This window comes from Saimiri boliviensis, chromosome 4, assembly GCF_048565385.1.
Source record: "Saimiri boliviensis isolate mSaiBol1 chromosome 4, mSaiBol1.pri, whole genome shotgun sequence".
Taxonomy (NCBI): domain Eukaryota; kingdom Metazoa; phylum Chordata; class Mammalia; order Primates; family Cebidae; genus Saimiri; species Saimiri boliviensis.
The window spans coordinates 14,738,741-14,765,692 of NC_133452.1; the positions used below are offsets into that span (position 1 = coordinate 14,738,741).

At 41.1% G+C, this 26,952-nt stretch overlaps 1 protein-coding gene across 1 annotated transcript in view; it reads left to right on the forward strand.

Annotated features, from left to right (window-relative positions):
• The window catches only part of NOX3 (NADPH oxidase 3), a 58,906-nt gene extending 32,254 nt beyond the window's left edge, over positions 1–26,652 (forward strand). The window contains exons 11-14 of the mRNA XM_003933756.3: positions 10,276–10,422; positions 14,334–14,458; positions 24,934–25,087; positions 26,451–26,652. Of these exons, the coding sequence (XP_003933805.3) occupies positions 10,276–10,422; positions 14,334–14,458; positions 24,934–25,060 (399 nt within the window). The 3' untranslated portion in view covers positions 25,061–25,087; positions 26,451–26,652. The remainder of the gene's footprint in view (positions 1–10,275; positions 10,423–14,333; positions 14,459–24,933; positions 25,088–26,450) is intronic.
• The last annotated feature ends 300 nt before the right edge of the window (positions 26,653–26,952 follow it).

Consider the following 26,952-nt stretch of genomic DNA (forward strand, 5'->3'; position numbering starts at 1 on the left):
AAAGAAAAAGAAAAAAAAAGAAATATTAGGTAGTTCAAGGCAGTGAGCCATGATTGCACCACTGCACTCCAGCCTGGGCAGCAGAGTGAGATTCTGTCTCTAAAAAAAGCTTCTGCAGAAAAAAGCCTCATTCCTTTTTGTTTCATCTATCTTTCCCAAGCTTATTTAGCCACAGAACTTTTTCTCACCTCACACCTATCAAGAAATTGTATTCTGTGAAACATCCCAGGCAACGCAAGCTAGAAAATCTCTAAACTCGGGGCTCTGCCAACTAAGAAATAGGAGTTAGCTATTCCATGAGTTTCCAAATGACAGGTGCTTGACATACATTTTCTCAGTTGAATTTTTTAATCTCCCCAACAACCTTATAAAGTAAATAAAACAAGGCCTATTCTCCAGATAAGGAAACTGAAGCTTGGAGAGATTAAAGTGATTTTCCTGAAAAGACCTGGGTAATCAAAGGCAGAATTGGGATTTAAACTCAGGTTCATCTGGCTCTTTCCATGACAAAACCAACACATGGTAGACGTGACCCCCAGCTCCTCCCGCAGCCTTAGTGCGGCACTGTAGGAAGACCATGGGATCCCTGCTCATAGAATCTGCACCTGAAATTTGCTCTCATCAAGGAACATGCCTGACTGCACGCTGAGGTACTGCCTGCAGTGTACCAGTTCACCTCTCTGAGCTGAGTTTCCTGATCCACATAATGGAGAAATAAGAATCCATATCCAACAGAGAGTTTTAATGCCAAATAAGACAAATAATATGGAAATATTAGATGAAACCCTGTCTCCACTAAAAATAAAATATTCGGGCATGGTGGCAGTCGCCTGTAATCCCAGCTGCTCAGGAGGCTGAGGCAGGAAAAATTGCCTGAGCCTGGGAGGCGGAGGTTACATGCATTGTCTCATACCAGCTTTCCATCGTACTTAACATTTTCATTCCCATTTTACAGATGACAAGACTGAAGCTAGGTCGCAAAGCTAATAGAAGTGATAGACTCATCTTACTGAATGCTCATCCTAGCTCATTCAGAGAGGCAGTATTCTCAATACTGATGAGGTCCCTGACCCACAGAGAGCTAAATAAGACTAGAACTAATGTTTGGATCTAGGTCCTTCTGGTACCAAAGTTCATCTTTTCTCTTCTACACTGTAATATGTTTAACAAAGCAAGCAACACAGTGACTGTTGGTGATATTTGGACCTCACAGCAATGCTTTGTTTTGGTTCGTGATGATTTTTCAGCCACCCTAAGTTCTTGCTGCCTACCAAGTAAAATCCACTTAGAGAGGTGGCTCACTGCTTCATGGTTTCCAGACACTAGAAGTCACTCTGTGTTTCACAGGGAGATGGTGGTGGATAGTATGTCTCACTTCCATTCACTTACTAACCCAAACAATATTTTAAGTCCTGCTCATAGACATGAGTTTCACTCTCATCAAACCTCACTCGCAGTCACCTGCCCCTTCTCTTCACCTCCACCACTCCTTTGCTGCCCTCCTGTGATGTCATCTATCTTTCCTGTATTAAGAGTCACAAAATAATCTTATTTTCTCTAACAGACTGTGAGTTCCTTGAACGTAGCTTCTCTGGATATCTTCATAATTTACATATGCACATATATAATTATGATAACTATATGTATAGTAAAAATATTGAATAAATCAATGAGTGAATAAATATCTAAGCAATGGCTTCTGTATACAATTTTCTTTAAAATTTAAGGATACTAAGATTTTATTTATGTAACCAAAAAGATTGTTTGATGATTTTTACTAAATTCTTATTATTTTACTAGGAATATAGAGGAAAAAATTCTTACAAGAACTTCAAAAAATCTTAAAATCCATCCAGGAGCCCACAAAATCTTAATACTGCCTCCTTTCTCGGCATTCTCTTGTCATTCCTGGACTCTGCTTGTGGGGTTTCTCAAGGCTGTTTCAGTGCTAAGCAGTCACCACAAAACCATAAAACAGGGGCATTGATCTCTATTCCAAGAAACAGAAACCATGGAGTAGGAAATATAAAAGCAGTGTTTTCATCACTTATAAAAATGTGAAGGACTATTTGGACACAAGTCAGCTGAAAATAAGGGTGTAAATAATGACATATGGGCAAAAGGAAGCTAAATTGTGGAATCATAAAATAACTTAAAGGTCCTAATCTCCTGGCTTTGCACAGGACCATGAAAGTCAGCATCTGTACTTGGAGCAGAAGTGATTTGTCCAAAGTCACCCAGCTGGTTCACCACTGAGTCAGGACCTGAGCACATGTTTCTGATTTCCGCTTCAAAACTCTTCCATGGAAGAAGTGAGGTTTTCATGCTATTGAAACTTTAAGCTGAAAATTATACTTCAGATCCAACTCCTTTGCGTCTGCAGGCATGAGAACAGGTTTAGAAAGTTTCTCTCTTTTAAAGCAACTTTATGTTGGTTTGAGTACAGCTATCATTAGCCTTATGTAACTAATATTTGTCAGAACTACCCACATGCCTTTGAGATACAAATATTGCTCCTTCCACTAAACTGTCAGTATCTAGACAATTTTTGACGTGCAGCAGAGCAAAGCAGTAAGTATTTCTCTAACGGCGTCTTCACAATTTTAGGTCTGGACTACAGTTTTCAGATTGTTCTCTTTTGTAATAAGGAAGGGGAGAAAAACTGGCATAGGCGTTGAGAGCTGGAATTTTAAGCTTAAATGATTAACTGCCATTAGGTGGGATTCTTTTTTTACTCCATGTATAAAACACTGGATGGCATAAGGCATACATTTTTAGACACAAACCTCAAGTTTCAAGTCTACAGTAAAAATGCGCACCAAAGTTTCCTCAGTTATCACCACTGCAAACTAGAACTTCTTTACCCTTCTCCTCTGCCGCATTATTTTAGAAAACTTCTAAGTAAAATGCAAGCTCATAACCAGTAAGAACGCCTGCCACTTCCTTAGTGGGAAGCGTCCTAAGTAGTACTTTCCATTTGAAGCCGATGTCTTAAAATTTCTATGTTTCCAAGTACCTTTTATTTTTAACGATCTGGGAGGGGGTGGGGAGTGGGAGAGAAGGGGGAGAATGGTCAGGAGGGGACTCCCAAAGAAGGCAAAATAACAAGAAGTATAATGATGGCTTGCTGTGATGAAAATGGAAAAAAAGTTGTAATACATGAAAGAAATATTTTCAACACAAAAGTAAGAGCCCAACTTCACTGAGTTGAAGGCAGCTGAGAACCCCGTGCCCCCGTGGAATGAGAGAAGGCTGAGGATGGTTGAGAATTCTCTGTGATGCAATATAGAGGAAGCCGAAAGGTGGGGGAGGGAGGGGAATGCCCCCTAGTGATACAGTCCTTCACCTCCTGCCTAACGGGTATGATTAATTCTACATCGCACTCAATTTGTGAAAAGAGCTCTTGAAAAAAAATTAGGACAGTTTGCTTGTGCAAACTGTCAAAATGATGAATGAAATAGGTGTGTATGAATGGGAAGGGAGGGGGAAGATAGCTGACATAAATAGATTGGCTTACACAATTTAGTTCTCCCTAATATCACAGCTGTGCAGACAGAACTGAGAGAACTGCCAACCACAAGATGTGGTTCATTTTCTTAACTGCATATATAATCTTCAGACTACAACACAATAGATGATAGAAAAACTGAGATAATCTCATTTCTTCATAAATTGTCTTCCTTCATCAGCTGCATAATATGTAACCGTGATAATGGGTATTTATAGTGTGTCCCATGCAAAATGGCCTTTGGGTTATTAACCTAATATAATAAAGAGATAATTCAAATAAAAAGACAGCACGAGCCAGTGGGAACAAGGGAAAGAGGACAAGAAAGGCAAAAATCCATACCCTACTTAAATATATTAATAAAACGAAGGAGGGCCTGCTCTCTTTTCTAGTGAATGAAAAATGCATTTAATTTAATCTGTTTACTTCGAGAAATTATTTACTTTCACTTTTGCTCACACTGAGCTCTGGCTACTCCTGGAATTGATGATCTCTACTAACCACCAAGCTTGCGGCAATCAGTTGGCCTCTTTAGGAGGCGTCATGCGCACCTCTCCCAAAGAAACATGTGCTTCTCATCTTTCCCTGGAGGGAGGGCCTCAAAAGGCCTCAATACCCCTTCAGCCCTCACCATTGCTCTGTGCAGAAGTGACCAGTATTACTATTTTTAATACCTTGGTCTATTAACCACAGATTCCATGACTACAGTCTTCTTGTAAAAGAGGCCAATGAAATGCATAAACATTTTAAAATTTCCCTTTGCCTCCCTCCTCAGATGAAATACCTCCCCAACTTTGCTCCCTGAGAAGCTCACCATTAAACAGTTGAAGATGTCTCATTCCACTTTTTTTCCATGTATTTATGTGCATATGCCTATACACATGTGTGCATAGTAGAGGTGTGTGTGTCTGTGTGTGTGTGTGTCTGTGTGTGTGTGTGTGTGTGTGTGTGTGTGTGCGCGCGCGCGCACGCAGAAGAAAGAGGAAGTGCAATTTGTTTTGTTTTTCATTATTGCATAACTTGGGGCACCTTCAGGGTCAATACCTGATGTTCTATTTAATTTTGTTTGGTGCCTTTAGAGTATTCCATAGTATGGACAGGCCAAAATTTATTGAATCATTCTGCTATTAAAGAATGTTTTAGGACAGGTGCGCTACCTCACACCTGTAATCCCAGCACTTTGGGAGGCCGAGGTGGGAAGATCACCTGAGGCCGGGAGTTCAAGACCAGCCTGGCTAACATGGCAAAACCCCATGTCTACTAAAAATATAAACATAAGTCAGGAGTGGTGGCAGGTGCCAGTAATCCCAGCTTCTTGGGAGGCTGAGGCATGAGAATTGCTTGAACCTGGGAGGTGGAGGTGACAGTGAGTTGAGATCGCACCACTGCACTCAAGCCTGGGAGATAGAGTGACTCTGACAAAAAAAAAGAGAATGTTTCAGCTGTCCAACAAGGATTATTAACTGTAATTAGACCAAAAGGAAGCCCAAAAGAGGTCAGCCCTCGGCCACAGGGCAAAGTAGCAATATAGTCATGAAATAGTTAACATTGAAGATAACAATGTTCAGAAAATGTCTTAAGGATGAAGAATGATTGACAAAGCCTAGTCTTGCTCTTATAACAGTTCACCAGAAAAACGATTTTATAACTGTATCACTTTAATCCAGAAGTTTTACACATTAGGCAGGGTTATCATCAAGAAAAAATATTTCTTCTTTTATTTCTTCTTATTTGCTATTGTATTAATCCAAGATTCCCTTAACGAAAACAAAATAAAAACCAGGACAATAAGAGTGACCATTTATTGAGGAGGTAATATGTTTCCTAAACACCAGTCTATCTTTTCACAGAGAGAAATTCTCCTTTTGGAAAATGGTCCTGATTCCCCCTCTATGCAGAGTCTCTGTCATCCTGCTGGTTTCCAGCTTCTGTCTGTTCTTTCTTTGGCACAGTGTGGGGGACAGAGGTGTGCTACCCAGCAGGAGGCAGGTGGCACTGCAAGCCACTGGTCTTCTCCTTGAGGAGGTGATGGTCAAGGTGAGCCACTGGCTCCCCGTAATGCTTCTTTTGCACACGCCGAGCCTGGTGAGGGGCTTCCCTGGCATGGAGCACGTCTTTATGATGAATGCTGAGATGCTGGCTCTGACACTGGTGCTAGAGGTAAAGTTTGGCTTCAGCTCTTCTCAGTGATGGGGGTGACCAGTGGGAACACATGCCAGGCAAGGCCCATGCCCCTCTTTGCTCTATTATCTATTGTCTTTATTCTTCATTCTCTAAACTCCTCCAAATGACAAACAACAAGGATAGTAACAACAGCAGCTAACATCTTCTGAGCACTTAATGTGTCTGCCAGACATTGTGTTAAACGCTTCAGTAAACCGTATCCTTTCAACCTCACAATAACCTCATGAGTTGTTGTTCTGTGTTTATTGCCATTTTACATACTCAGTAATCTAGGTTCTGTGCCCAGTTGCAAAAGTTAGTTGCAACCTCCACCTACATGGTGAAGCCAGCGGATGGGCCTCACAGGCTCGCAGCACTGAGTTGTTCACCATGCTACACTATATCCTAAACCTGTATTCTTGTGTACACTTTTCTTTTTTAGAGGGGCTCTGGACCATAAATAAAATACATAGGTGAATAATTTTTTTTCCATTTCGTCCTCTGGAAATTGATTTGGATATACAGACCTATCGATTGTATTTGTAAAAGTGTCCTCTGCCTGTGTTCGTGGATATGTTCAGGATATGGCACAAGCTTTGGAGATGCAATCCCCTGAAAGCATCCAACTTTGACTAGAGAGTGGGAGCTCTGGCAGTAACACAGATGGCTAGCGCTTCTCAATTCATTTTCTGAAATTGTTTATCAAAATTTAGCACAGCTCTGTTTCCTACTGGCCCCAGGCCTCTTTGACCTGGTCCCTATGTGTTACTGAAGAATTCTTAAGGAGAAGCCTAGGCTTGGGGCAACATGGAAATGAGAAGGAGCACACAGACAGCCCAGCCTTGTGACTGTCACTTAGACCCAAGCCCTTTGCAAATGGGCCTGGCTGAGTTGGGGCAGATCAGCCCTGGGAACGATGTGACAACTAAGGTCTGTGACAGGCCACACGCACACAGAACCCCTCAACACCATGACACAGTCCCAGAGTGGTCTCCCAAAACACCTGGGTGTCCACTGTATCTACAAGAATGTGGCCAGGCGCAGTGGCTCACGCCCGTAATCCCAACACTTTGGGAGGCCAAGGCGGGTGGATCCCTTGAAGTCAGGAGTTTGAAACCAGAGTGGTCAACATGGTGAAACCCCATTTCTACAAAAGAAAAAAAAAATTAGCTGGGTGTGATGTTGCATGCCTGTAATCCCAGCTACTAGAGAGGCTGAGGCAGGAGAATCACTTGAACCCAGGAGGTGGAGGTTGCAGTGAGACGAGATCCCACCACTGCACTCCAACCTGGGTGACAGAGAGAGACTCTGTATGAAAAAAAAAAAAAAAAAAGGAGAGAATGTGTGGGATGAGTCCTATAAAAAAAATGTATTACTATGAAAGTTCAGAACTTTTGTTATTTCACTGAGAATGACTTTCTATTTAATAAAGTCTTTTAAAGTAAACTCAAGTATGTTTGGTCTCTGAGCTCGGCTATGGAATTCTGAAAAGGCAGGCTTTCTACAGGTAGCTGATTTCAGGGTTGTTTTATTTTTGGAGACTAAGGTGGGGTGAGCATTGGAAAGCGCAGGTCACAGAGTTGTCACCTATTGTTTGGGATACTTGGTCTCCCATTGACCAGGTCCTTTCTTATGGGTGAAATGCAGAGGTGGAACTCTCATGTCCCTTCCCAGTGAGCATCCCTCACCATTAGAAAGATGAAAGAAAGTCAAAGTAAATACCTTTTGCTTCTGTTCAAAGTCCCTTTCTTTCTTTTTCTGCCTGAAACACTTCTACTGAGCCTATCCATTTTTCCTCCACAGCCTCTTGCACCAAAGCTGCCCAGTGTCACTTACGAGTCAATTACCGGGGGAGAAAACACACAAAGCCATAACTAGGAAGCAAAAAATATAAAAGGCTTGACAAACCCTAAGAACATTGACACGCAGCTAGGCCACGGGAAAGTAAGGAAAGATTTCTATTTGAAAGGATAAAGTTTTGTGTATGGAGGAAGCTCAGATGGGGATAGTTTTCAAGAAAGGATGACTGGGGCTAGTTTGAAATGAGAGGATTTTTTTTAATAAATAAAATGTTCTGGTTTACTATCTACATATTAATATGTTTAAGCATGTTCCCTAAAGAGTGGAAAATGGAGAAAATAAATCAATGATATTTGCTCTCTGCCCAAGGCCACCCTTAATACTCTGAGATGAAGCAGGCTACCAAGGCTGGGGAGGAGGGGTTGTGCGTAGGTGAGCCGCACATGAAATTCGGTCAGTAGGTGTTTCATTTCCACCTAGAGCAAAGCAAGGCAAAGGGAGAGCTAAGGTTTTCAAAAAGTAATTTGGATTAGTCACCGTACAAAGCCAAAAGAAAGGAGACAGCAGTATTCATCACCGACCTCGAATATAAAATCTGCCTCTAACTGGCCTCCTTTCCTCCGTTCTCACCCTCTGTACCCTGGGTCGATTCTCAACCCAGCAGCCAGAGAGATCTTTCCACCTGCCATGGGCCACGCAACTCCTCTGCTTGTCAACTTCTTTTGCTTTCTTGCCTCTCAAAGTGAAAGTCAACGATGGCCCCAAAGCCCTACAACGCCATGGCTCCTCCTGTCCCGCCCCCCACACCGCCCCTGCCCATCTATTCCTGCTTTCCCCACCCTCTCTGGGCTCCAGCCATGCCGGCCTGCAGGCTCTTCACGGAGAGGTCCCCCTCAGGGGCTCTGCACTTCCCTCCATCTGCAGAGCTCTTCCCCTAAGCCTTTGACTCCTTCACCTTTCCAGGTCTGTGCTCCAACGTCCCCTTCTCATGAAGAAGGGACATGAGTCTCCACAAATTGAGGGTTCATTTTGATCCATTCATTTACTGATTCAACAAATATGTATTGAGTGCCTCCTATGTCTCCAGACTGTTCTACGCCCTGGAACTATGAAAGTGAACGTAAGAGTCCAAAAACAAGAGAGGGCTCAATGAGGCCGCCTTTGACCATTCAACTTAATATAGTAGCACTTCCCAGCCCGCCTGGGGTTTCTGCATGCACTTCACACCATCGGACACAGCCTATATTCTGCTTATCTATCATCTACCTTGTCCTGCTAAGATGCAAACTCTAAGAGGGCAGCAATTTTTTCTTGGCCCTGTCTTGTTCACTTTTATAGTTCCAGAGCATAGAAGAGTCTGCACATGTAGGAACCATTCAATACATATTCGTTGAATCAGTGAACGAATGAAAGAACACGAGCAAAGGGCTCGTGAGCATTCAGAGAGCAGCACCAAAGGGAACTATCGCTTAGCTCTGCCTGGGGTGGTTGTGCACAGATCATCCCCAGGAAGAAATAAGAATCAGGAAAAGAAAGGCATGTCTCTCTCTTCCTAAGAAAAGAAGGTCATTGCGCTTAGAGACCTAGGGATTATTTGTCCTGAAATTAATATCTTAAGTGCCCATCCATTCACTTCTGCAATCAGGAGCTGTCCAACAAATATGTAGGCCTAATTCTCGAAAGAAGAGACCTTATTTTCAGCATCTTTTACAAATAATTAATATTATAAAATCCTGCCTAAACAAGAAGAGAATAGACAAGACGTTTAGCTTTGAAATAAACTCTTTGATTTTTTTCTCATGGATTCGATCTATTAATTAAATCTCATTTATATCCCTGGTTATATGACTGTGAGCTCACAAGCTGGCTGGCAGAGAGGCAGAGAAGAGAGCATTGACCATTGGATGAGGTATTTCCAGGTGGGGATTTACCAGGCAGCAGCTGGAATCAAGACCAGCCCCTCATGGATATTGTTAAGCTGTAGAGATGTCTCTTTGAGGAGAAGATACAAGAGAGGTGTGGGCAGCAAGGGGTGGGAGTGTGAGAAAAATTGGGAGAATTAATAGATTTATATCCTGTATATCCCGTGGTTTCTTCTAGATGCAATTATATGAAACTGGAAGCACAAAAAACTAAGCTTTTATTTTAGCAAACCCAAACTACTAGTTGTCCCATGTGATTTGCTTAACACTGAGAGTTAAAAAATATAAAAAAAATTCTTCCTAGACATAATTTCACTATAGCAGTTGACACACAGGCACAGCCACCACCAGCTTTCTTGGACACTGATATGTTTCGCTGAGAGGAAATTTCTGGCCTGTGTGACTTGATTCTGAAATTACCATAATCTCTACTCTCCAGAGGCCATAGCTAGTGAAGTGGATTAGTGCCCAAGCCTTTGGGGTCTCTGGAGAAGAAAGTTCAAATCCAGAGCTTAGGTCATAAGTAAAGATGAAGGGGTTGGTCTAACAGTTTATCCCCCTTTGGGAGCACTGAAAGGCACAGCTAGTTATGATTATTAATCTTGTTCAGGAGCAGCACAGCCAGAAATGTGGTGAGTTGATCCTCATCCAGAGAAACTGGCACGGCCCACAGACTCCTGACTCTGAATTCAGTCTGGGCTTTTTCAAACGCAATGTGAATTTTTTCAAAAGAAATCACAGTGTGACCGTTTGTTCACTGAAAGAAAACAAAAAGCATGTTATTTTGCAGAAATGCCCATTAATGGAGATAAAGTAGTCTGTGATTATGAGCACATTATGAGAAGAGAGAGAGATCCGTTCACTCGCCTTCTCTCTTGACAGGTGTATTTCTACTGGATTTGCCGGGACGCAAGAGCTTTTGAGTGGTTTGCTGATCTCTTACTCTCGCTGGAAACAAGGATGAGTGAGCAGGGGAAAATTCACTTTCTGAGTTATCATATATTTCTTACTGGCTGGGATGAAAATCAGGTACTGATATGACTGAGAATAAGCAGCATTGCTTAACTCATCTAATAGCAAAGAGGCGCAATTTCAGTAACGAGCTATGTAGCACTCTGATAGCATGACAGAATTATTTTTATGTTCTTAAAAGGAAAGGAGAATAACAGAAAACCAGATTAGTAAGAGAAATTCAAGTTGTAACAATCAAAGAACCAAAAAAAAGAAGCTATAGTTAACTTGCTGAGGAATAGGAAGGGTCAGACAATGGAAAACAATCCAGAAGTTGGAAATCCCAAATAAATTTGCATTTGTCCTTTTAAAAATGACATCAAGTGAACATGATTGGCTGTATCATCTTGTTGAGTTCCTAACTGGTTCTAATTCTGTGCCTTGAGCTGTTCAGAGTTAAGCAAAAATGATTTCTAGTTGTTTACATTCAACATTTGGTATTGCAAAGTATGTGAGCATCTATAGAAAATAACTGTTATGAATACATGATTTGTCCAGAGTTTTTTTCTCTTAAGGTGTTCTTAGGAACTGTGTGCATGTATGTTTATTTATCTAAGATCAAGATGATCTTTTGTTTTGGCAGGTGTTCTGTGGTATATTGTACTAATGAAATATTAAGAACAAATTTATCAAAAACAATGTATACCAAAATATTGACTGTGGTAGTATTTCAATGTTGATACTATTGAATGATAACTATTATGCTGTAAACCATTTTAACTCCTCAAATATGAGAATTAACAACAAAGTGATTACTAGGTTACACAATATGTATTCTAATCAGCAACTATCATTGATATATACTTTTAAGGAAAGTATATTTGAGCCTAAGAGATTGCATTAATCACTACATGTACAAATGAATGCTCTGTGTGTGTACATCACACACACACACACACACACACACGCGCGCGCGCGCGCACTGGCCCTATAGAACATCGCTATGATTTGACTCTGTGCTTCTGCAAATGAATAGGACTCTGCTAGAAATTCAGTAGTTTAATGAATTTTTATGGTCTTATTTACAGTTCTTAAATATTTAATCCTTTGGGATAATTTGAAATGTAGGTTTCTTGGGAACTAGGCTTGAAACATCTTAATGAATTATATAGTGTTAATTATGTTTTCCAAACAAACACTTTCCTTATTCAAGCGGGACTTTTTGAGTGATGAATCGTTTGGTGAAGTGGAGACACAGCTTTTGTCTTCTGCTTTCAAGCATCGTGCTTGCTTATCTCCTTCTGAGGTGCACTGATCCCAGTGCACACCTGGGTATTCGCTGCCCCCCGGGGGCTATGGGAGGAGGTTCTCATAACCGAGAACTGAAGTTGATTCGGCGACAACACAATCCTGCCCCCTCCCATCTCTACTACTTCCAAGAATATGCTATAAAATATACATTTTTTTTTCTGAACACAAGTAAATTAAAATAGATGTCACATTTTTGCCATCACATGTTGAAAATTATTTCGACTCCTAAATTTCAGGCAAAAAAAAAAAAAACTAATTTCAACATTTAAAGGAAAACTAATTGGCGCATTCTGTCGGGAAAGAATAAAGAGGCTGTTTTAGAAATAGTCAATTGTTAAACCAAATTCAACAACCTCTAAGTGGCAAAATGACAAGAACAGAAGGGACAGATGGAAGAGGTATTATGAAGGGCGAATCAACAGAGTTTGGAGATTAATTGAACATTGGGCTGAGAAATATGGAACAAATATCATTCCAAATGTTTGAACATCAATGATTGGCGGTGCTACCAGTGTTAAGTAGGGAAGGCCCTTTTTGTGTGTGAAAAGGTGCCCAAACTTCTCGGCAAGGACTTGAAGGCCCTTCCCAGCCTGACTTCCACTCGCTGATTGTGTCCCACCCCCATTGGATTCCTCTGACACCAGAGCCACCAAATGCCGCATGTTCCCCCATCACACTGTGCACGGCCACACACCCACGGCTTTGCCTGTCCCCTCCCTCCACCTGACGCGGCCCTTAACAGCCTCTGCGACTGTCCCACCTTCTTTTTGCTCGGAGTCCCATCCCCCCAACTCTTTTCAGCAGCAGCCCTGCCGCCGTGCCTGCTCACAACTTCCTACAACCTGGATTTCTTTTTTTCGTTTCTTTATGTGTTCGATTCAGAGGGTGTGTGTGCCTGTTTGTTACATGGGTATTGTGCATACTGGTGGGGTTTGGGCTTCTAGTGCACCCATTACCCAAATAGTGGACATGGCACCCAGTAGGTTCTTTATCAACCCTCACTCGCTTCTCACCATTCCCCCTTCTGGAGCTCCCAGTGCCTGTTATTTCTGACTTTATGTCCATGCGTGCCCCTTGTTTAGCTGCTACTTATAAGTGAGAACATACAGTATTTGGTTTTTTGTTTCTGAGTTAGTTCACTTAGGATAATGGCCTCCAGCTCCATCCATGTTGTTGCAAAGAACATGATTTCATTCTTTTTATGGCTGCATAGTATTCTGTAGTAAGTACAAACACATTTTTTTTTTTTTGAGACAGAGTCTCACTTTATTGACCAGGCTGGAGTGCAGTGGTGTGTTAGCTCACTGCAACCTCCGCCTCTTGGTTTCAAGCAATTCTCCTGTCTCAGCCTCTCAAGTAGCTGGGACTACAGGCACCTGCTATCACACCCAATTAATTTTTGTATTTTCAGTAGAGACGGAGTTTCACCTTGTTGGTCAGGCTGGTCTCAAACTCCTGACCTCAGGTGATCTGCCCGCCTTGGCCTCCCAAAGGGCTGGATTACAGGAACGAGCCACCAGGCCCAACCAACACATATTCTTTGTCTGGTCAATCATTGATGGACACTTAGATTCGTTCCACGATGTTACTATTGTGAACAGTGCTGTGATGAATATATGAGTTCAGGTGTCTTTTTATATAATTGGCCTGGATTTCTGAGATCCAATCTGCGATTGTCTCCTGACCTATTGGACACTTCCATTATTTTCAGCTAAACCTTCCTAGATTCCACTACTTTTTTAGATGGGAGGTCAGCCAGGAAAGTCAGGCTTCCAGTGGGAACCCGGGGTGCGAGTTGCACCCAGCAGGGTTGTTACCCAAACTGATCAGGGTCAGGATGAGTCAGAGGGGGTGAATAAATTGAGCACCAACGAGATGTCTAAGGGGTGAGCACTGGTAACACAGATCCCAGGAGGGAAGCAGCAAGGTAGCTACCAGAACGCAGCAGGGGCTAAAACAAATAACAGCAACTTAGAACATGATCACGAGGGATTATACTGCGGGCTCTTATTTATTGACCACTAGCTACAGGATGCCTGGATGGAGTCACTTAATTCCAAGGTGAATGGTTAGGCATGGAGCTCCGGCCAAGCCGCCTGCTAGGATCTGGACACCATGTCCCACCTGCCGGACTCAACATCCTCCCAGCACTTGAAACTGGACAGTATACATCACACTGTTTCACCCCACTAGACAGAGCTGATTGTAAGATGCAGCTTCTTCCCAGACATTTCATAGCACTTTAATCCGGCAATGCCCTTCTCAACTCCCCAGGAGCCAATATTAAGTGAAAGGGGATAGCAGGTAGAGATTAATTTTTGAAAAGTTTGGCAGGAAAAGAAGGAAGTCATTTAGTGCTTGCTTTTAATCACATTTACTATAAGGCTTTCATCCTTTTAAAGGAAAATATTATTTCTAGGCTAATGTTGTTGCACACCTACTATGTATAAAGAGTCACTTTTTTCCAATAAGGCCTGATTCAGACGTCAATGAGATAGGATGCTTGCCCAAAAGTGCAACATCAGTGACATCTGTGAATAGTGATAAGCATTGCCAGCCCCGTACACATTTTTTTAAATTAAATCTACAAATGAACACAATTACTTTATTCTTTATTCATAGAAAGCTTGTATATATATTTTTTCTAAATGTCATCTAATACCACAAATTTACTTTAGGCTATTCACATAGCTTTACATTGGGATGAAAATACTGACGTGATTACAGGCTTAAAGCAGAAGACCTTCTACGGGAGACCCAACTGGAACAACGAGTTCAAGCAGATCGCCTACAATCACCCCAGGTAAGGCAAGCTCTCGTGCCTCTGCCTGCTGGGCTCCTCTCTGGAGACGTGCAAGGGCTGCTGGCGTGAAAAAAGAATCTGCAATACTGTGCACCTCCATTAGAGACAAAACAGCTACCTTAGAAAAGGTGGTCCACGGTGAATTTCAGGGGCCACAGACCTCTGCTGAACTGGCTTACAACCTCTGACGCTTATTGATTATGTTACAAATTTTCACACTTAACCTCAATTTAAAGAAGCTATTTTTTCAATGACATATGCTTTTGAGAAATCTGTGGTGGGTACGGTTGATCTCTAATGACCCAACCGGAGAATTCACTCCTGTCCAACTGTACATTATGCAGCATGTCTAGCAACAGCAGAGAGAAAATGATAGAAGACAAAGGAGGGATTTGGGGTGAGGTTAAGGATCCCGCGTGTGGCTGTCAATCCTGGCTCCGCCTTTGCTACTGGTTGACCTTGGACAGTTATCTCTGCTAGTACTGACTCTGTCTCCTCCTCTGCAAACTGCAGATAAGAATAGTGCTTTCCTCCTAAGAGTCTGCAAGGATAAAATTAACGAATGCATGTAAGAGGCCTAAAACAGTGCGTTGTATGGAGTACATAAGAAGCGCTAGCTGCTATCACTGCTGTTATTATTTTTATTATCATTTTCATTATTATTGTTATTATCAATGTATAATAAATTTCAATATAGAGAAGCAAGAGTACTTGTTCTGGGGTCACAAGACTGAAGTGAAGCCTACACTTCCTGGTTCTAGAAGTTCTGGCTGTGTGATCTTGGATGAGCTTCTGTACCCATTACAAAACGTGGATGATAATATCCTTTCGAAGTGCTGTTTTCATAATGTAAATAGACTTGTAGTATGGAGCACTAATGCAAACAGTTATCATTGTTATCACATCTCCTAAGTCAGTTTCTGCTTTGAAGCTTCGTTGTCCATGGCTCTCAAAAGTCAGCATGTCCTAATACTGTCTTCATTAGAGAACAGTTTCCATATTTGAAGAAAGATCTGAAGGCAGTGAAGGAGCATGCCATGTGGGCAACTGGATTGTGTGCCAAGACCCTGAGGCAGGAGACATTGTTCCTGGCAAGATCCTGGAACAGAGGAGGTGAGAGAGAGAGCAGCAGGAGACAGCCTTTTGGAGAGGAAACAAAGACCGTTGTGATTCGTAAAACTTTGGATGTTATTCACAGAGGGGGAGGCACTTACAGGTTTGAGCAGTAGAATGACGTGGGATCACTCTGGCCACTGCGAGAGCATGGAGCGTGAGGGGCCTGGGACAGAGGTGGAGAGGTCACGGAGGATCAGCAGTGATGGTGGTTTGGATTACGGGCAGCGGAGGAAGTGATGAGAAGTGGTTAGATTCTGGATTTTTTTGCAGGTCTTGCTGAATTGATTATGGATGGGATGTGAGGTGTGACCCAGGCTATTTAATAAAATGGAGTCCACCCTTACCATATGGCAATGACTTTTAAAATAAGCAGCTGGTTGGCAGACATGGGGTGTCAGGAGTTCATTTTTTTTTTGACATGTTTGGCTTATGATGCCTGTCACGCATCCACTTGGAGTTAGGGAGTGAGCAGATGAATATAAAAAGCAAACGTTCAGGGAAGAAGTTCAGCCAGAGGTGTGGGCACATGGACTGTTTGGAGCCATGAAACTGCATGAGATGACCAAACGGGCAGATATCGACGGACAAGATTTCCAAGAACTGCACCGTTGGAGGGTGGGGAAATAGACTCTCTATTGACAGGTCACAGAGTTTCATACGTGACACTCATACCTGCCTTAATATCAAGCCCTTTAGCTCTTCTACACCCTGACCTTCTTTCCATTCCCTTTCTCAGTATTGCACTAATAAAAGTACATTAAAGCCCACCAGGGTACCTCTGACTACTTCCGCATCCCCGGCAATTTTCTCATTGTCTCACATCTCTTCGAAGCCTCTGTCCTTGCATTTCTGCCTTGTGGGCTTCCTGCAGAGACAGCATGCTTCATTAAACTCCGTGTACTTCCTTCGCATTTGTGCTGCTTCACAGAGAACTTCTCTGGTGAATCTTACTTATTTTTCGGTCATTTTGGCTGCTGCTTTTTTACATTTTTTTCACACTCTCTCTGTACCAGAAAGATGCTATTTTCTTTTCTATCAGCTGTCGTGGAATTCATTAGATCTCCCTGGACCAGCTATTTGAAGGAGGTTAGATGAGGAGGGGGATGTGGAAGGAGTGATCAGGCAGCCTTCCAAGATTCATGACCATCGGATTCCAGTCGCCTCTTTCCCTGTGAAGTCACTCAGAACTCAACTGCCCTGTGCTCTGTGAGGCCTCTGCCAGCCCTCTGCACCCTGCGCCCAGCAACTGCAGAGAAGCAGGAGTACTTAGACCCAGGAAAGAGGCAGTTTGAAAGCGTGCTTGTGGGGATTACTCCTGACTCACACTCAGCCCAAGAGTAAAGGCCTTCCAGCAAGAGACCCCAAGAAAAGCGTCACTTTGAGCAAGGGTGTAGACTAGCTGCGCAACCTCGCAGTCCTGCTCTTGCCCCAAGGGGCTCATTCCGATGCCCCGTAAGCTGTGGCAATGTCCTTGGAGACTTTTCCAGTGTCACTTCTTGACACCTCCTTGCTCCATTTCACCTGTTGCCCTGACTCCTGCTGACACATGGCCTAGAATCCAGTTCTGGCTCTACCTTCTCTCCAAACACAGTGCTTCCAACCCTTCCTGGCTTCTGCAGCCACAGAATCAGGATCCTCTGAGCTCCTGCTCCACTCCAGCGCTTCTGAGCCTCAGTCATCATCCTCACCTCACACCCACCCAGAAGAGATCATTTCATCTGCCATTTCCTTAAAAAGATTATAGGTAGAAACTAACAAAATATTACAAGCTCACCTGAGACAACCTGGGGAGTTTTTCTTGCTATTTTCTCCTTTTGGGAAAAAGAACATATATTCATTGATAAATGTTTTACATTCAGTTTTCAGTCATCATGGAATAAATGTTCTCACTTCGCATGGACACCTATATTTTGGTTTTTAGTTCTTCTAGATAATCTGTCTTTATTAGGATTGTCCCTTTTTGACATCTCACATGGTGTTTGTTCTATTTTTTTTTTTTAAACACAAAGCTTCAGCCCAGTGGGGAAGGTTTTTAAAACCAAACTATTTAATTATTTCCCTTTTCTCAGAAAGGCATGAGCCAGGAACACGGAGCGTCAAGAGACCAGGGATAAAATTGGGCTTGCACAAACTCTGCCCAGGAAATTATGTTACTTGGTGCTGAGAAGTGGGCCTGCCCAATTTTCTGCAGGGAGTAAAAAGTAATCCATTTTAAGGTAGAAAAACTATATTACCATGACTTTCCTTGCTATTCGTACCTTTCTGGAAGTCATAATCAAAAGTTAAGTGCAGAAAAGTATTTAATGCTCAATTGCATTTTGCAAGCCAATAGCTATGCAAACTCTCCTTGATGGATAACTTCATTTCTTCCCGAGTAGCCGAGACCCCCAAAGTTTGGACATCACAGAATCAAACCTCTACAGCATACTTTCTAGTCCCCAATTTTTTGATATCATATTTGTAATAGCCTTAGACTCTAGAACATGGCAACTTATTATATAGCTTCAAGCGTCAATGTCATGAATATTAGCCACACGAAGGCAAAGTCCATCACCTTATCCCTGGAATGCCGAATCCCTGGGAAAAGACAAGCCTTCAGTAAAAACTTAGCACCACCCTTTCAAAAGACTTTTAAAATGACCTCCTTAAAATAATTTTGTTTTCTGCTGTGTAAAAGGAGATTTATGCTTAATGAAGCTTTTAATGAAGAAATCTCAGAAAGAGAATGCCAATAAAATCTAATTTTTAAACAAGAAAATCTAATATTGAGAAGTATTTCAATATCCTGGCCTTTGTCCAGGTATAAATGAAACACACAATCCAATTACTGTTCTGCACAAAGGACAAAGTCACATTAATTTTCCTCAAGATGGTTATTAAAGAGATAAACAGTATGTTTTCCCCTTATTATGTCAAGGATATGTTTGTTCCCAAGCCTGCTTGGCTGCTCTTATAAGACGGTTCTGTCCTGTCGTTAGCTCATATCTTTTGGCAAAGATGGGTCAGAAGAAATTGGTGGATTTGTTAGTGGCCTCAGAAAAGGTTCTTTGTTCTCAAGGGCCTTTGAAGAAGGCTCTCAACCAGTTCTATTCATCAGCACGAAGCCGAGGATTCTCGGGACTTACTCTTTTAAAAACATTTACCTGTTCAGTCAAAGCTGGAATTTGTTCTTGTTCTAAGAAGGAGTTAAATCAAAAGAATAAAGTGAAGAGGGGCAATTTTTTTTTATAGAACATGAAAAACAGCACCAAAAATAAAGCTTGAAGGGAAGCAGATCAAAGAGAGTAGTACAAGCTATAAAGGAACCAGAAAATTGCAAAAATAACAGTAATAGAGAAGCAAATTGATGGGCATCAAAATGAATACAAATAAGGAAGAGAGAAGAAAAATTAAAAATAGATCAAAGACTGACAGTAGAAAATAGAAAAATGTGTTCTATTGTTTTTATTTGTAATTAATTTTGGTAATTATATTAACTATATTGCAAAAACACAAGTATAGTTTTAAAAGACAATCAACAAATATTAACTGGATGCATTATAATCCTTTATTCAAATTCACATGCATGTGAAAACTGTATATTATTTCAATTAGACAAAGCACAGAAAAGTACTATAAAACAAAAACATTAAAAATTCTCTCCCAATTAAGATACAGTAGGCTAATTAAATACATATGTTGACATCTATGTCATACTTCTCTATAGAAAGGCGTCTTTTACAAAAATGGAAACTGTATTTCACTTTTTGTAAACATTGTCAATATGCTCCCAAGCTTTAGATAAATGTTCAGAAAATCAGGAAGATATCTCCAAGAAGGTAGACAGAATAAAAATAAAAATATATTTGTCACATCTAGCTGCTTTTTTGATAAACACACATTGTACAGATACTCAGCTTTCTGAATTTGTGGATCAGTTGTTTTTAATTAATAGAATAAAATGATTTTCCATAGGCCTTAAATCTTTGATCTTAGACTTCAGATCATATTTACAGTTTTCTACTTTTGACTTATCTGCTAATAACTTCACCACGCCTTTTAGGTGTAAATTTGATGTACTTAATTACCATTAAAACTTTAAAGGTTTGGTCATTTTTTTTTTTTGTAACTTCAGTAGAAGTGTTTCTTTTAACTTTGAAGAAAAAAATAAAAAATAAAAGAGTACTACCATTTGTTAGAACAGTTTAACCCAACCTAACGATGAAGAAAGGTGTCAACTTACCATATGATTGGGGGCTTCTAATCCATATTGCATGAATGTATTTTAGACCACCCATTGTTTTCAGAAACGTGAAAATACCTTTATACTAAATTGAGTAAATGTGTCCATCTGGACCCACATTTGCTTGTGTACGCACCCTTCAATTCTCATTTGTACGTGCATATGTGCAAAGTGTTTTAAAATGATATTTTTAAGAAATTAACATTCTGATTATAGCATACAAGGCCCTTTATCTAACAGGATATCCTAAACATTCATCATATGACTAAAATGTTCAGAATATTCAAAGAAATAGACTTAAATAAAAATACAACACATGATAAATTATAGCTTCATGGGAAAAAGACACCATGAACTTATGATGAGGAAATTGTCAGCGTATTCCCATAGTTCCTTCCCACCAGAGGGCATCAATCTCTCTGGTTATACCCGAGTGAAGATTCAATGAAAAAGCACTGAAATTACTCCATTTGTGGCAGAGGGGACTGGAGAGATGGGTGGGTCCAGGGTGGATTTATCATTATGCTGCAAAGTTTCTTGGATGGTGTTATCTATCTATCAAATTATTAGCTTTGGCAAAATATTTGATTACGTATGCATGAAAGCGTATATATGTTAGTGTTTTATTGGGGAGGAGATGGATTGGCTAAGATGTCTCTACCATTCCCTGGGATCCAATGCTACAAGTCAGCTGCTTTCATTTTTCTTTGCATTTGACTAACTATAAGCTTCTCCAGGGCTAATAGCTATAATCAACCTTATCCATGCACCTCAGAGCCTGGAACAATGGCCAGTATGTGCAAGTGACCGAACCATGAGACCAATGAGGGAGCTGGGACAAGAGTCCAAACAGCATAGCTCTGGCTGCCAAAGAAAACAGAGCCTGTGAAGCATGGGCAGGAGCAGAATCACAACAGTGAGCCTGGTTAGGGACATCTGCAGCAACTCATGAGCAACTGAGTAATTAGGACACAGAGAAAAGTAATGTCATAGGCTGCTACAAATTAACTGGGAGATAGGTTAAAAAAAATAAAAAGCTGGCCAGCACTATTATCATCTGCGGTTCTGAAAAAAGAAGGTGTTGTACACAATGTAATTATGTGATGAATCATTTGGAGGCATTTCTAATGAAAAACACTGACTAGAAAGGATTAACCAGAAGTTGTGTCCATTGTCTGATACAGAGTTTGCAGCTCTCATCTTCTTTCTAAGCCTCCATAAATCCACAGGAAGCTTCTGTTTATCGATTTTATTTGCAGAATGCACTCAGGGTATAAAGTAATTTGATTTTTTTAAATGGGGTTTAGGGTCTGCCCCTACAGGGTTATAACTTACCAAGCATAAAAGCCAACACATAAAAACAAACATACAATTTAAAGAGAGAAGGGCTCACGGCAGCAGAACCTGGGAATTCAGCGAGGTGGTGGGATTACTCCTGGGCGCACCCACATGCCCATATATCTGCTGGGCTGAAATCTCCTGGTGGGTGATATTTTGGATGCCTTTCATGCGTGGCACCGCTGAACTGTTTTTGAAAAATGCACCAACCCCACAGAGAAGAGCACAATAGTTATTTAGCAGACAGAGAGAGGGAAAGGAGGATTTTCTTTATTGTTTATCAGAGCTAAAAATAATGCTGTGAATGTTAGCCATCTTTGCGGCTTGTGTAAAATTTGTCCTTTTCTCTTCGAAGTCAGCAGCCCAGACGGATCAATGCCATGAACGTTGTCCCCGATCCAGCTCCCCGTGCCTGTGCAGGCTCTGTGGCTGGCAGGCTGTAAACCGAAGAATAGCACCTTGCGTTTTTATACTTCTTTTGCAGAGACTCTCTTTTTAGTTCCAAGCAATTGTGGGTAATTAAATTTTATAGAATTTTTTCTTTACCAACCCCATTAGTGTTCTATTGCACTTGTCCGTTGCCTCATTAAAAAAAAAAAAAAAAAAAAGGAAGATGCCACATCTGTGCCTTAACCACTTTGTGTGGATTCTCTGCCCTGGAATTCACAGTGTGCATTTGTGACAAGAAATTCTCCATACTTGGAGTCCTAAATGCTGAGAAGAGTAAGCCAGGCAAACAGAAGAATGCTGCATGTGGGGACAGTGGTGCACAGAGAGCCAGTGAAGGGCTGACCTTTCCCCCTTCGCAGAAGGTAGATAATAAATGGCCTTTGTGAGACTTTTTGGTGATTGCATAACCATGGCAGCTACGGCCCCTGAGTAAAGTGTGGACTTAGCTGTGCAGTGTGATAGCCACAACTTCAAAAGAGGCAGGGGAGCTGTGAACTGCTGGGGACACCAGTAGAACACCTGGCAGCAGCAATCAGAATCCTTTGAAATGGAGTCTTAAAGGCAGAGCATCAAAGGGCATCATCAGGTCTGCAAACAGTTACTGTGGCTGCAAATAAAAGGGCAGTCTTCGCCTGTTGGAATGGGCCAGTGGGCAATCTCTTTTGGTGACATCTACACTAACGGAAAAATATCACCACCCATAACAGCATCTTTGAAAATAGATGCAAGGATACCTCTGGGGATCAGACACAAAGCAAAGCTGTGACTCCTCACTGGGAAGGGTCTCACCTGACCCATCTACCATTCAAAATGTTTCAGTCCAGAGCTCAGAAATCTAGTGCTGATCTCAGTAAGTCTATATAATCACCTCTGGGCTAACACCCTGCACCACATCTTCCATTCTGTTTCATGAAGCAGGCAGACACCAATAGCCATCAAGTGGGAAAATAACATTAGGAAGCTCGTGGTTCCTGAGAGTGCGCCACGTGCCAAGCATAGTACCAACGACCAGACCTGCAGTGTCTTGCTTATCCTCACAGAGATCCCAGGAGCTACAGTCTATAATTCTCCCCATTTTATGGATGAGAAACCGGGGTCTTTGTGAAGGTAATTAACATGCCCAAAGTTACCCAGCAACGAAGTGATGAAGCCAAGAGCATTCTTAACCATTGCCTTTTATTTTCATAAACACCTGGAAATTGTTTCATTAAGCCATAAACTCATACTTTTCCATAGGAAATATTTTCTGAAAAATTACTTTCTCAGATTTAGCATGGCAATGCTTTCTTTGAAAGTTGTACTGCTACATTTTAAACATAGTGTCATTTGTAAATGAAGCCATTGGTAAGTTTCTTTGAAGCTGCAGTTTGAAATGTGATGGAACCATCCGTTTCTACTGTGGATGTGATGGTCCTGGAATACACAATTAAAATGTGACCAGATACATGGGAGAGAACCATGTTAGCATATGAGCTAAGAAGAACTAGGCTATGTAGGCACTTCCCAGCAAGATCCAGGTCGAAGAAACAGGTGGTATAGTGAGCTGGTCCTGAAGCCCATAGAATTTCTTTCTTTTAATTTTACTTATTTATTATACTTTAAGTTCTGGGGTACATGTGCAGAATGTGCAGGTTTGTTACATAGGTATACATGTGCCGTGGTGGTTTGCTGTGTCCATCACCCTGTCATCAATATTAAGTATAATGCTGTCCTTCCCCAATCTTCCCAGCTCCTGCTATCTCTTCCCGAGTCCCCCCAACCCCCAACAGGCCCCAGTGTGTGATGTTCCCCTCCCTGTGTCCATGTGTTCTAAGAAAAAACCCCATCAAAAAGTGGACAAAGGATATGAACAGACACTTTTCAAAAGAAGACATTTATGCAGCCAACAAACTTATGAAAAAAAGCTCATCATCACTGGACATTAGAAAAATGCTAATCAAAACCACATTGAGATACCATCTCACACCAGTTAGAATGGCGATCATTCAAAAGAATTTCTTGATGACAGTGTTTCCCAAAGTGTGGCTCACAGAATGATCTGCTTCAACATTACCCAGGATCCTTACTAAACATGCATTCCTTGGATTCGAGCCTAAGAATCTACATTTTAACAATCTGCCTAGATGATTTTATGCACATTAAAGTTTGAGAACTTTTGATCCACACTGGAGTAACTAATTCAGCTTATGCTACAAAGAATAGTAACATTCAAGACAAGGGAAAAAAGACACTGTCTCTGCAAATCTCTATGATGGCTGCACCCCAACTTCCAGAAACAACTTTGAACCCCTGCACAGATGTGGTGTTTATATGTAAACTAAGTCACAAGGGATCTGAGTAGCTCTGGGATAGTTACTATAAAAGTATATCTTGACAGTTTTCTGAAGTGTCAGCATTAGAGATAACAACGTTTAGGTGACTATATTTTCAGCCATGTCTTTTTCTTTTTCAGCTTCTGGCCTTCTTCAAAAATTAAAGTAATTCCAACAGGAGGAATTAATTAAATTGCTATTAATTTAGCATAAATTTTATTGTCTACAATAAGGCAAGGCTGAACAGGATATTAGTAATAACTGACCTTTTAAAACTCTTTTGAATGTATTGTCTTGCCTTCCTTTTGATAAAACATGCAACACAGTCCTTATCATCTCTTACACATGCAGAAACTGAGGTCTAGGGACTTGCCCAAGACCATGCAGAGAATACTTGGCACAGCCATTTAGTCATCCATTCAGCAAATGCATGTTGATTGTCCATGGCAGGCGTCCCCAAACTTTTTACACAGGGGGCCAGTTCACTGTCCCTCAGACCGTTGGAGGGCCGCCACATACTGTGCTCCTCTCACTGACCACCAATGAAAGAGGTGCCCCTTCCTGAAGTGCAGCGGGGGGCCGGATAAATGGCCTCAGGGGGCCGCAGTTTGGGGACACCTGGTCCATGGTATGCCGGGCACTGTTCGAGGTGTTGGAATAAAACAGATCAGATTTATATTCTCAGGAAGTTTACATCTGGTCATGTATCCAAGAAGACACGAATTAAGGTCACCTGGCCAAAAATCCAGGTGACACCACCTCTGTATCAAAACCCCTTAATAGTCTCATGGCCCCTTTCCTGCCTCAGCCTTCTTGGCTCCACCTCCCTGAGTAATTCTGGGGTGGATGCTAGGAAGCTGGGAGAGAGCATGGTGCTGAAAGCAAGTAGAAAAAAAGAACCTAAGAAAACAGGACATGGAGGGAGAAAAATAAGTAACCTCACAGCCATAATCATTTCAGTAATCATCATCATCTTGACTTCTGGCTGGCTTTGCCTCCAGGTGACATTTTCTTTCCTTTTCTTACCCCTACTGCAGCAGCAGCATTGGCGTGTTCTTCTGTGGACCTAAAGCTCTCTCAAAGACACTTCAAAGGATGTGCCGCTTCTATTCATCAGCCGACCCTAGGGGTGTTCATTTCTATTACAACAAGGAGAGCTTCTAGACTTTGGAGGTCAAGTCCAGGCATTGTGTAAGTGGCTGCAATCATATACGTCAGGGGTTGGGAAACTCTTGCCATAAGAGGCCAAATAGTAATCATTTTAGGCTCTGTGGACTGTATGGTCCCACTCTCAACTACTGAACTGTGCCATTGTAATGTTCCAACATTGCCACAAACAATAATGTCAATCAATGGGCTGTGTTCCAATAAAATTTTACTGATGGGCACTGAAGTCAAATTTCATATAATTTTCTTATATCATGAAGTTTTTAAAAATTGTAAAAGTCCCTTCTCACACATGGACCATCCACCATCAGGTGGCGGGCTGGATTTGGCCTGTGGGCTGTGGCTTGCTGACCCCTGGCATAGGCTCTTTCCCAAACTTGTTTTCATGCCCAACATCAATCACATCCAACATGGAGACTCATGGTGCTGCTTGGCTTGAAGTCTCCTTTAGAAACCATTTCAAATGTTCATTTCCCTGATGACAGAGACACCTGCCTTCTATGCAAACCTGATCTCTTTTGCTTTCGACTTAAGCTCCTTTGTGCTTTTGCTCCTCCTCTTTAGACTGGAGAAATCACCAATGTAGGCTTTTACAAAAATCCTTTAGATACTTGAAAATGATCATGAAATCATCCCTTTCCTATCCGTTTTCTGGTCCAAATAATACTAAATTCTTAACCTTTTGGCCTAGGATATATATTCATCATTCTTTTCATCATCAACATCATTCTTGTTGCTCTTTTTCAAATTCACTTCCATTTCTTCACATCACTTTAAAATGCATTGAGAAGAATGACTAGTATTGAGTAGAAGAGGGACTGTCTTAGACCTATACGCCATACACTTACAAATAAATTGGTTTTTCTTTCTTTCTTTCTTTCCTTCTTTCTTTCTTCCTGCCTTCCTTTCTTTCCTTCTTCCTTTCATATTTCTTTCTCAATCTCTTTTAACAAATACTTTTTATTCTACCACATTTCGGTCTGTGTTTATCTAGAAGAATATATGAGAAAGAGAGATGCCAAAAATATGGAAAAGAAGAGAGAAAGAAGAAAAAACAAAAAGAACAGAAAGGAAAAGAAAGGAAGCAAAGCAGGTGGGGGAAGTGGGGAGGAAGGAAAATTTCAAATCCAGAAGCATCATTGTGAAATAAAAGATCACTGACCAAATGTATTTGGTCATCTTTCTATACTATGCAGCTATGTTACTCCCAATATGTTCACAAAGTATTCCTCATATCTTATAATTCTTGCTACTAATATTGATTAATTTTTTAGAATTTTTCAAATATTTCAAGATTGTCTTGAAGTTTAGCCCCAGACACTAACACTGGTACGTAGCTTGTAATATCTACATATTTCATTGATGATATCTCAAATCTTTTGTTTAGGTTTTCAATCAAGTTACTGACTCCAAAGAACTTCACCAAGAATTCCTGTGATGGCCTGTTGATACGAGCTCCCAGTTGGGAACTGGTGAATGACGACTAACCACTGAGAACAGTAGATCATACCACACTTCCTTAGCTCATAAATAACATGTCATATACAACAGAACAAAAACATTTACTGAAGTTAAAATATGTTTTTCAAATGCTTCTTATCTTTGTGGACTGTCATTCTGCCATAAAAGAGAATTAAATTGATCTGACATGATGTGTTTTGACAAAGGCAGCCTCTTAAGCTCTTCTAAGCATTTCTGAATTATAAATTGATCACTTCTTTTACTTTATCCTCAGATTTTTATGTTGACTTGATGATTTCTCTGATATTAATACTGATTTTATAAGTTAGGAATTTTTCATTCATGTCTAAAAAAATTATTTCTACTAAATCTGCATTGGAATTTCTCAGTAACTTGAGGTATTGCTTGATGCATATAATTCAAACTCT